Source organism: Corvus cornix, chromosome 8 (assembly GCF_000738735.6).
Source record: "Corvus cornix cornix isolate S_Up_H32 chromosome 8, ASM73873v5, whole genome shotgun sequence".
Taxonomy (NCBI): domain Eukaryota; kingdom Metazoa; phylum Chordata; class Aves; order Passeriformes; family Corvidae; genus Corvus; species Corvus cornix.
Genome location: NC_046338.1, coordinates 9,526,816 through 9,537,703, shown reverse-complemented (window position 1 = coordinate 9,537,703; position 10,888 = coordinate 9,526,816). Strand labels below are relative to the sequence as shown.

At 48.5% G+C, this 10,888-nt stretch overlaps 2 protein-coding genes across 2 annotated transcripts in view; one reads left to right on the top strand and one right to left on the bottom strand.

The window, feature by feature from the left end:
• Positions 1–392: 392 nt before the first annotated feature.
• On the top strand, positions 393–5,301 carry TOE1 (target of EGR1, exonuclease). Its single transcript, XM_039555787.1, has 7 exons — positions 393–528; positions 602–642; positions 757–853; positions 1,021–1,179; positions 1,483–1,742; positions 3,078–3,249; positions 4,354–5,301. Exons 1-7 carry the CDS (start codon positions 415–417, stop codon positions 5,149–5,151), a joined length of 1,641 nt encoding a protein of 546 aa, XP_039411721.1. The 5' UTR covers positions 393–414; the 3' UTR covers positions 5,152–5,301.
• A 638-nt stretch (positions 5,302–5,939) lies between these two features.
• The window catches only part of TESK2 (testis associated actin remodelling kinase 2), an 80,026-nt gene continuing 75,077 nt past the window's right edge, over positions 5,940–10,888 (bottom strand). Inside the window, exon 11 of the mRNA XM_039555786.1 lies at positions 5,940–10,802. Within this exon, the coding sequence (XP_039411720.1) occupies positions 9,790–10,802 (1,013 nt within the window). The 3' untranslated portion in view covers positions 5,940–9,789. The remainder of the gene's footprint in view (positions 10,803–10,888) is intronic.

The following is a 10,888-nucleotide window of genomic DNA, read 5'->3' as shown; positions in this document are numbered from 1 at the left end:
GGCCCCGCCCACTGCCCGCCCGCCAGCCAATCGAAGGGAGGTGCGCGGAGAGGGCGCGGACCCGCCCTCCCTCGGAACTCAGGGGAGAGGGGCGGGGCCTCCCGGCGCGCTGGAGCCAATCAGCAAGCCAGAAACAAGAGGAGCCCGCCCCTTCTCCCGCCGGTCCAAGCGGCCGCTTGGGAAGGACCCAAAGGAGCTGTCTGAGCTAAACGCCCGTTGACTTAACTCCAAATTTCGGTTGAGAACGGATTTTGAGAACGGTAAAAACCCCCACCGGGGCTGGAAGAAGCCGGGCGGCCGCGAGGGCGGGCGGCGCTGGGCGCGGGGCGGCCAAGGCGTGCGAGGCCCGCGGTGGGCAGGCGGCGGGCAGGCGGCGGGCAGGCGCTGCGGCGGAGGCCCCGCGCGGGCGCGGCCATGGCGGCCCCGGCGCGTGTGCCGGTGGTGGACGTGCAGAGCGACAACCTGGCGGAGCTGTGGCCGTCCATGGTGTTGGCGCTGCGCTCCGCTACCTTCGTGGCCGTGGACACGGTGAGCCGGGGTGGGGGCGGCGGCGGCGCGGCCGGTCCCGAGGGGCCACTGACGGTGTCGTGTCTCCCCGCAGGAGCTGAGCGGCCTCGGCGCCAGAAAGTCGTTGCTGAGCCCGTGAGTGCCCGGTGGGGCGGGAGCGGGGGGCGTCTCTCGGTACTGGCAGTCCGGTGCCCTCTCCCCGGGGTATGGGGAGGCCGGAGCCGTCATGGCCCGTTCTTCCGCCGCCAGGTGCATCGAGGAGCGGTACAAGGCCGTGTGCAGCGCCGCCAGGACACGCTCTGTCCTGTCGCTCGGCGTCGCCTGTTTCAAGCAGCTCCCGGAGAAGGTGCGTGCACGAACCGTAGTGCGGCCGTGTTCTCTTGGTCCTTCCCGGGGAACGGGGAGCATCGGGACGCGCTGGGAGATGGAATTCCCCCGTGGAATTTCCCCGGCTGTTTCGGCAGCTCCCTCTGACAGGTGTTCCTGCGTTCTTTGCACACTCTCCTTGTGCAGTCCGAGAACACGTACCTGTGCCAGATCTACAACCTCACGCTGCTCTGCACCGAGGATTATGTGGTCGAGCCCCAGTCCGTGCAGTTCCTAGTGCAGCACGGCTTCGACTTCAACAAGCAGTATTCTCAGGGGATCCCTTACCACAAGGGCAACGACAAGGTACAAACCCACTCCCTTTCAGACACCTGAGCCTGCTCTGCTCCAGGTTTCCGGGAGTGGGGTGGCTTCCCCTGCTCCCGCGTGAAGGTGGGCTCACACAGGGCTCTTGAGTGCAGCATTATCCCTTCCAGCTCCCTGCTGCTTGAAACCCACTTGTTGCAGTTGCTTTTCCAAATATTTGTGTCTCTGTTCAGAGCAAGTCATAGCTGTGGGCAGCATCCTGATGCCACAGGCTCTGAGGGCTCCCCAGAGTGACAGCAAGTCAGGGTGCCAAGGCGTGCTGACTGATCCTTCCTCGTGCAGGGCAATGAAAGCCAGAGCCTGAGCGTTCGGACACTTTTCCTGGAGCTCATCCGGGCAAAGAAGCCACTCATTCTCCATAACGGCCTGATCGACCTGGTCTTCCTGTACCAGTGTTTCTATGCTCACCTCCCGGAGAGCCTCGGCACCTTCACCGCCGACCTCTCAGAGATGTTCCCAGCAGGAATATACGACACCAAATACGCCTCGGAGTTTGAGACTCGCTTTGTGGCATCCTACTTGGAGTATGCCTACAAGAAGTGGTGAGCAGCACTCTGGTACTTTGAGCAGCACTCTGGTACTTCGAGCTTACAGGAGGAAAGGCAAAGGGGAAGTCAGTGTGTGTTTGTTTTTCCAGGCAAGGGGGCTGTTTCCTTTCACTGTCCCACTGACTGTAGAGCGGTGCTTTTCAGGTGACTCTGCCCTGTGCTTTTTCTGTTTCTAGAATGAGTTTGGTTTTTAATGGGCCTTATCTGTTCAGTGGGCAGCAGCTGAAAGAGAACTTCAAAACCGGTGCCAGCAGAAGACTGACCACAGTGACCTGATCTGAGATCTGACTGGGTCACTGCCTGGCTTTGGTCCAGCAGTGCCACAGGGTCATGGCAGGAACTCACACAGAAAAAACACCAGGGCTGTCCTGCATGGTTTGCTCATTATAATTCTGTTTTGTGAGGGACACTGCAGTTAAAGGGTGGGTGCTCCCTGCACTCCTTGACACTGACCAGCTCTGTCACACATCCTGCATACTGAGATGCCTGTGGCCCACTCTGACTCCCATCACTTCCTTCCAGGCAAAGGCTTTGCTCTTGTTCAGGACACATGTCTGTGCTTTGCAGTCTGGCCCCACACAATCTCAAACTAAGCCCTTGGCAGTGATACAACCCCTGGGATCTCTATAAAGCTCAAGTCATGCTCTCTTTTGAGGAGAAAAGGTATTTTTAGTGACTGTTTTATCTCAGGAAATGCCACTTTGACAGGTCCAAAAACATTCAAGATGGCTGTTCTCAAAATATGAGTGTGCTTTGTTTTGACAAGATAAAAAAAACTTTTTAAACTGACGTCTTAGAAGTTTTAACCCACAATTTTCATTAGGTAGAGCCTTCCAAAGGTTTTGGGGCTTTTAATCAGATCTTGGGACAAAACAGAGATCAGATTTTTTTCTCATGAAATGAAAACCATTTCCTTGTTGCTTGCATTGCCCAGGTTCAACCTGCCTGGGTGATGACTGCTTGATGGTCTACATAGTATCTCATTTTTGGGTGTTTTTTCCCTTGTGCATTAACATGATGAAGACAAACACATATTTTAGTGCTCCTTATAGTTAAAAAACCAAACTATGCATCCCCTTCTCCCATAACTTCACCAGAGATGCTGCTTTCCCTTCCTGTACACCAGCATAAGCAAAAACAACCTTTGAATTAGCATGGAAGCAACTATTTACTAAAGCTGCTCTCCTGGGATTGAATTTCTTTCCAGCAAGCTGTCTGGGACTTGAGCTCAAGAGCAGGAAACTCACGGAGTTGAGAGCTGGTGAAGAGCAGTGTTAGCTCTGTGCCCTGGTCCCGTCCCACAGTAACTATGTGCTCCTCTTGTTCCAGCAAGCGAGAGAACTGCAAGCTGAGGGACTCCAGCGGGCAGCACCTCGCTGTGGAGTTCTGCCATTACCCTGCCAACATGGCCCGGTACATCGATTACCGCTACTGCTCTCTGGAAGAAGAAAGCCACAATGCTGGAGGGGGGAATAAGGTGCCTGTCTGTGAGAAATTTTCGGTAAGTAACGTGAATCCCCGCTCCCTTCCTGGCTCCATGGAAAGGGGCACATGTGGCACGAGCCAGAAGTGGTGGGAAAGCACCTGGGAACTTCTCCTCGCCTGCTTCACAGTACAAGGAACATTTTCAAGCTTCAGGTGGCTTCATGACAGACAACAGAGTGCTCTGCTTGGAGGTGGGGAATCCCTACAGGCTTCATTAGGAAAATTCCAAAAGAGAGTCTATGGCCCTAAACAGTGGGATAGTGTGAGTTACAGTATCCATTGCTATCTTGGCGGGGGGCTGCAAGTTCTGTGTTAGTTTGGCTTATCCTACAATAAAGAAATGCCACCTCTACCCTTCCCTGTATCTTCATTAGATATAAAAAATTATTACCTGTCTGCAGCATGTGGCACTGTAGCACAGGGTGATCCACAACAGCTTGTCCTGGTGCAGCTACAGCAGCAAAGAGCCCATCTGATCAGATCATAACTGGCTTCAGGTGCTTCATGGAGAAAAGGAGCTCTTCCAGATGTTGCACATTCTGTCACAGACCATAGGTTGGGGAAATCTCTGGAAGTTTCTCATCCAGCCACCACCTCAAGCTCTGAGCAACACTGTTTGGTAACTTTAGAAACTGTGTAAGGACAGAGATTACAAAACAACTCCAGGCCCCTGTTCCAGTACTCGATCACTATGTGAAAAACACTTTCCTATATGTCTAGTCATAATTTACCCTGTTACCAGGTCCCCTCTCCCTGTGCTCTCTTAACTAGAGTTTAGCTCCATCTTCTCCATAACCTCTGCTGTAGGTACCTGTAGACACCAGCTAGATATCTCCCTCCTCTTAGTCTTGTCTTCTCCAGGCAGAACAAACCTACCTTCCTTGGCTTCTCCTCATATGCTGTGTGCTGCACCTTGACAGCTCCCTGGTGCACCCAGTGCAGCGTGCCAGCACCTTTCCTGTGTGCTGTGGGGCTGTAACTGGACATTGTTCCTGACCCAGCCTCGCAAGCCCTCAGTGGAAGGGAATAATTAGCTCCACTCTATGTTAAGATGATTGCTGTTCTAACCAGGAAGATGGAGGCTACAGACCCATCTCTCTCTCTCTCTCTCTTTTCCTAGGCCTATGGCTGGTGTCCAAAAGGGTTGAAGTGTCCACAGTCTCACAACATTGACCTCATCATTGACGAGGACGACAAGCTTTGGGAGAAGCGAAAGAAACGGAAGCACAAATGGAAGCATCGTAAGAACATGGAAGTGCCTGCAAATGCATTCCAACAGGAAAGCTCAGGGGAAAAAACAGAGCAAGCTCAGAATGGGGAGGAGGGACCACCACGTAAACAGAGCTGCTATGAGCCTGCAGCTGCTACAGAGCTGGCAGAGGTCGCACCCAGCCGAGAGGGCAGGCCACTGGAGGAAATCTCCATGGACATGGAAACAGAGGTCAGCTCAGATGCCAGCACACAATGGGAAGAGAATCTGGGGAGCACTGAAAGAACTGCTGCCCAGGGAGCAGCTGCCCTGAGCCCTTGTGCCAAGGGAAATGCCTCTGACAGTGACCAAATGGAGAGGAAATCGAAGTTTCCTGCTGGGTTGGACTCAGCCAGTCACCCAGCCATCCCTGAGACTGAAGCAGCAGGTGCTGCAGGAAAGGAAAAGGAAACTCAGGGCCCTCCTTCACAGGGGGGCACACACCGAGCTGGCTTCGACGCGTTCATGACCGGCTATATCATGGCTTATGTCTGGATGCTCAAGAAAGGGAAAAACACAGACGCTGCTGCAGGGCCCTGGTTACCAGACTGCCATAATAAACTGTACCTCAGTGGGAAATCAGTGCCACTGCAAATAGTGAAGAGCTTGTTTTCTAAATCTTCCAAAGCTCACAGCGAGAAGATAAAGTTGGCCTGGGACAGTGCATAGAGCTACAGAACTCCTCACTAAACTGGGCTTTTTTTTTTTCCTCCAGGTTTTGGAGTTCTTTCTTCCATCAAGAACTCTCCAAAAAGGGAACAGGGTTCATATTCTTGTTTCTGTTTTAACATCTGACTGATTAAATTGCTCTCAGTTGGAGTTGCCCATGTTCCTTAGTGGCATGCTGGGATGTGAAGGCAGGGATCAGGCTGAAGTGGGAGAAATGCACCTTTGGTTAGAGCATGCACAGATGAGACCTTTTGTTCTTACAGGAGAGAAGGGAAGGAGAAAGTTAGTCCCAAATGTGCCAGCTGATTCTAGTGCAGGGTAATTGCATGCAGAACCAAGCCATAGCAGATCTTCAGACTTGTTCCAAGGGGAGAGGCAGTGGGGCTGAAAGCCAGATACGTGATCCTGAGAAACTGCACAGCTTCCTGTGCTACTGAAGCTATTTAGGGCTAGAACAGAGCAGCCACCATGGCAAGTGCCCTGCAGGCTGCTATCAAAAGCCATCTTATCTGGTAGGTCAGAAGCTAGGGCCTACTCTTCAGACCACTGTAACACCGAGCAGAAAAAAAAAATCCTTGAGTCTCATGGATTTAATAGTGGAACACTTCAACGAGATGCAGGAGAGAAATAACACTTACTGAGGATGACAGTTTTCCGTGTGTATAACTCAGCACTGAGTAACAGCAAACACAATCTCAAGCCAGATATTAATAGCATTTGTAGCTTAAGTAAGCATTTGAGCCAGCTTTTTAAACTTGGAGTTGTCCTCTTAATCACAAGACTCAGGCCTTGATTTCATTTTTATTTTGAAAGCAAGTTGGGAAAGTTTACAAAACCTGACCAAGAAAAAAATTATGAAAATATTTAAGTGGATTCATCTTTGGTTACTTCTTATTGCAGTTCCAATAAAACATAGACCATTTCTATAGTTCAAAAAAGTCAGAAGGTCAATCAACATAAAAACAAGACGTGCTTTCTTTACATATTCATAAATATCTGCAATATTAGAAAAGTTGTTTCGCAAAGATTTTTTTCTGGCAGTGTTAACTTACTATTATACACAGGCTACAAACTTCTTCCTAAACCTTTAATTACAAGTTCAGCTATTTACAGACTGCAAAATATTAAGACATAAAACTCCTTCATAAATACGAAAATAGATCATCTCGCAAAGATCTTTATACTTAATCAAATATCTGGCTGCCCCTCCTCCCAAAAAAAAGGTTATTTGTTTTGCATAGAAATGTAGTGACATGCAATATAAACAATAGCATTAAGTGCAAACAGGAATTATTCAAGTGTCTTTAGTTGTACTGGCAAAAATACCAATGTTCTGTTACAAATAATACATCAATGCCTCTCCAACAAGTACAAGTCTGCTACAGCCCCTCGGCTGTGCTGCTTTTGAAGGGCAGCAATTCACATGCATTCTCTTGGTTGCATTTTATCAACCTGCAACCACAACAAAAATAGCTTATAACAGACATTTAAATGAACTCAACATAGATTTAAAGTGAATTAAAAACATCTTTGATTTCTTCAGGGAGATGTGTAGCAATGTGTAGAAAGTACTTTAAAAGAGCAAGAACTGCTCCTGTAAAGTCAAAATCACGGTAAAATCCAATCACAATAAAATTTGTCACATCACTATAAAACAAGGGGTTTGCTGACCACATGTTCAAATTCATGTTTATCAGTAGCTGTCAGAAGATGGCCCTCTGTAGAAAAGCAACCCCAGTAGGCAGAAAACCTAGGAGTTACTAGGTGCAGCCTAGATTCAGCCTTATGCAGCCAAAGGGACAAGATGTAGTGACTTACAACTGCATCCAGACCCTTGAAAACACTGGGTTTCAGCAACCACTTTGCAATTTTTAAAATGATCTTTTACTCCAGTTTCATACACATGCCTCTTCCCATGCAGAGCAATCTAGGAAAGGTCTGAGCTGCCAGTCCTTGGCCTTTCTATTTCTGACATCTCCACCTCAGTACAAAGAACCAGAAAAGCTGATAGTTGTGCCCAATGCACGTCAACTGGTTGTGCTTAGAGCGGACATTTAAGAAAATAAAATTTTAGCTGTGCTGCTTTGTAAGAGCTATTCAGGCCAGGGAAACATTGTAAAGACAGCGGTGTAAGAGAACAGATGAGGTCACTGCAATGGGTGCCCTGGAGATACTCCAAGCGTGACTGCTCAAGCTTTGCAGTCAGTGTCAGAGAGGGCAGCAGTCTTCATGATGAGGTGACAGCACTGACAGCCAGGGCTCACTCACGTGAGCCCCAGGGCAGCAGCCAGAGTTGTGCGTGTGCTCTCTGGTCAGGCTGCTGGAGGGTGCCGGACAGCTTCCCTCAGCGTGGTGATCCAAAAGTAAACTACTCATTATTGCTTGTTTGTCTGAAGTCACACACCTAAATGCATCTTGTGACAACAGAAGCTGGTGCTGATGGTTTCCCTCCCAGAAGATACAATTGCAAAGATAAAAAGATGAAAAAGAAAAAAAAAAAGCAAAAGCAAGCGGGCACCAGGCAGGCAACTCACTGGCAATTGAGTTCTGATGTTTCTCTGTCCTCGAAGTTACACACACACGCTGGCAGCTATACAAGCTGCTCTGCACTCTGCAGACATGATACAGAAGACAGAGACTACTCTACAGATCAGCACCTTCAAGAGGCAGAGAGGTGTGGGCCAAAAGGGGTGATCTTAGCACAGGCATTTTCTCTTTGAAAGTGCCAACAGCTGCCTAATCTGGCATGGACTGTATTTAATAACTCAGCAACACCAGGTTTCTCATTTCATTCATGGCAGCCACTGCAAAGGGAGAACTGCTCAGGTTAACACATACTTCACTAGAGGAAGTCACAGCTGTAACTCACAGAACAGCCTCCTACACCTCTGGAGAAATACACACCCCAGCCAAGAAAGAACTATGGCTTTCTTCATCCTTTCTTTGAGATGGGAGAAGAGTAGAAATAGTCTGGCTTCCATCAGAGACTAGCTTACAGTATTCAGCCTTACAAGAAAGCAGGAAGACTGTAACAGGCTACCTGGATGAATTCTGGATTCTGTGGCATTACCATCTGCTCAGCAGGTGTGCAATGTTTACCTCACTTAGGAATTATAATATAGGTTAAAAAACCCCATAAAATAAAACTTTTAAATCCCATGTTTTTGGGATGATGATAGTGGAAAAGGGCAGGATGTTGCACAAATGTCACAGAACAAGCTTTCCCATACACTGCATCCCAGAGCAGGGATCACTGGTGCTGGTTCCAGCAAGCAGCAATAAAGCTCATGTTGCTGCTTCTTTCACAGGTACCTGCTGGTGGAGGGAAGTAAAAAAAAAAAAAAAAATTTAAAAAAAGATTATCTTATTCAATGACAGGAGAAACCAATAAAGACAGCAGCTTCTTTCTGTAGAGGAAACAAAAAGTAAATTGGGGACAAGCTAATTTTCTTCAGTTTGACAATTCAAAGCCCTCTTGTGAGTTGTCCTCTCCAAGAGCACTTGTGGGGCTACAACACTGCTGGCAACTTCCCCTGAGCAGGAGATCCCTGTCCTCTGTCAAGCAGTCTGGTGAGGAGCCATCATTACTGCAGTGAAATCAGTGAGATGGGATGTTGTACCAGAGAGGAAGGTGAATGTGACCCTTCTAGTTTAGTGCTAATAGTCAATTGTGATGTAGCTACTGTATTTAATTATTCTGTGGAAACAGATTATGATGTCCACTCAGCTCTTCAGAGATAAGAGGCCACCCCCTGCCAAAAGCTCAGTACAGCTGGTACTTTCAGGAGCAGTTTCTTCAGAAGCCCAGAAATGGCAATGCCTGGAATATGCCTCTCTGTGCCCTGGGCAAATCTTCCTCCACATTTGGGCTGAGGTACATAAAGAGCTTTACAAGGAAGAGAGCTTCCCTGCACAAATGTATTAAACATCATTACTAAATCCCAAGGGAAAATGAAACACCAGGGAACAGATTCTTCTTGTTAATTGCAAAGTATTTGTCATGTGACTCAGCCTGCAGATTGTGACCAGCATGAGCGGTTTTGTTTTTGCTGCTTTTGAAAGAAGAGCTTGTTTAATGCTACAACAGCATTCAAAGCAGCTCTGGGACCAGAGAGCATTCCTATCTGCTCAACATAGCTCGGAAAGACTTCTGTGCCTGTTTCTAAAACAGGGACTCCAACTCACGTGCACTGATGCAGAATGTTAATGACTAATCTGCAGTGGCGTAGAGCAGCTGGTAAGTCAGAGGAAGAGGGAAAAATCTAAGGGTCATTCTTTCTACTCTACATGGAGCTTAAGACCTTAAAATGCCCTGTGCTGGAAATCCAGGTCAAACTGTTTACATGGTGCCTGCTCTGGCTGCTGCCTCTTGGAAGGGCTGTAGGACCCACATGGCCATTCTGGCTGGAGTAGTTCCCCCTCTGAACACAAATCAGGAAAGGGAATAAGCACAATTTGAATTAGAGTTTTATAAAATAATCAATCTCTTCAGACACTGTCTGCAGCTATCTGTCTGACAGCCAGCTTCCACCATCCATTGAGTCTCTTTCAAATGTGAAGCCCAGCACTGCAGAAAAACAGTTTAAGCAACTGGGAACAACTGTTCTCTCAAGGACACATTCAGTTTGAGCCCTCTCTTCATATGTCACAAGTTGACTTTGTGCTGCCACTTGCTGAGATGTTGGAGGAGGTCTGAGACAACAGGGCAGGACTGTCCCCATCTTGCTCCCTGAAGGGCCATGCCTCTCTCTTCAGCTCCGTGGAAGGACTAACACTGAACAGAGGCTTTGTAGACTCTAACAGAGTAATTTTCAATAGATCATCTTCTACCTCCATCTCTTCAGAAGGGAGACAACCTGAAAACATTTGTGGGGAGCCACGTCCCTCAGAGTTCACTGAATTCTCAACTGGGAGCTTTTTGTAAGATAGTGGCCCAGACTGGGCCAGCACTAATGACTGATCACACACTGGATCTCCACATGTGTTCTCAACAGGGCAAAACCCATTTTCCTCCTGGGCCACCGGCCCATCTGAACAGTCCATATCCTCCTCCTGTCCTGGTGCAAGAAGAAACTCTGGTCTGTGAGGCTTGGCGTGAAAGGGGGGAATCTCTGACACACCGTATTTTGTGCTACTCAAGAGTTTTTGCCGAACTTCTGCACCTAACTGGGCTGGGTCACACCTGCCAACAGTTGAAGACAGTCCTCCAAACAGGCCATATTCCTTGTGTGGTAATTCAGGAGAGAGTGGAAGCGACCTGCATCTCCTCCCAGGAAGAAGGGAAAGTTCTTGCCAGTCTGTGCTGTATGCCTGCCGGAACTGGGACTGGCTGGCTTTCAGGCCTCCACCTGCCTCTGGAGAATGCAAGTCAAACACGAGTGAAATCACAGACTTGCTTGGCATGTCAAAGAATTTGATTTTTCCCCCCTTGAGGTCCTCCCGGGCACTAAAGGGATTAACTTTCCGGCCTAACCCTTTGCTTGGTGTGTAGTAGGGGTCCTGCACATTTATCTTCCTGCAAGGCTTGCGGGAGAAGATATCCGACTGGCTGCGTGACAACCAGATATTCCGACGCGGACGGGGTGACTTGGGTGGGATCTTATCATCCAAGGAACTCAAACGTTTTACTCCTGGTCCTTTGTCAATTGATCCTGAGTAGAAAAAGAGAAATACTCTTAGCTTAAAGAAGCTCTATATAGCTGTATGTCTGCTCACTCTCAGAGCCTTCATGACAACT

Bases quoted from the DNA above. Each gene is read 5' to 3' on its own strand.
- TOE1 (XM_039555787.1), top strand. From the start codon at position 415: ATGGCGGCCCCGGCGCGTGTGCCGGTGGTGGACGTGCAGAGCGACAAC. The intron at 529-601 runs GTGAGCCGGGGT...GTCTCCCCGCAG, and splicing joins CCTTCGTGGCCGTGGACACG to GAGCTGAGCGGCCTCGGCGC. The intron at 1,180-1,482 runs GTACAAACCCAC...TTCCTCGTGCAG, and splicing joins ACCACAAGGGCAACGACAAG to GGCAATGAAAGCCAGAGCCT.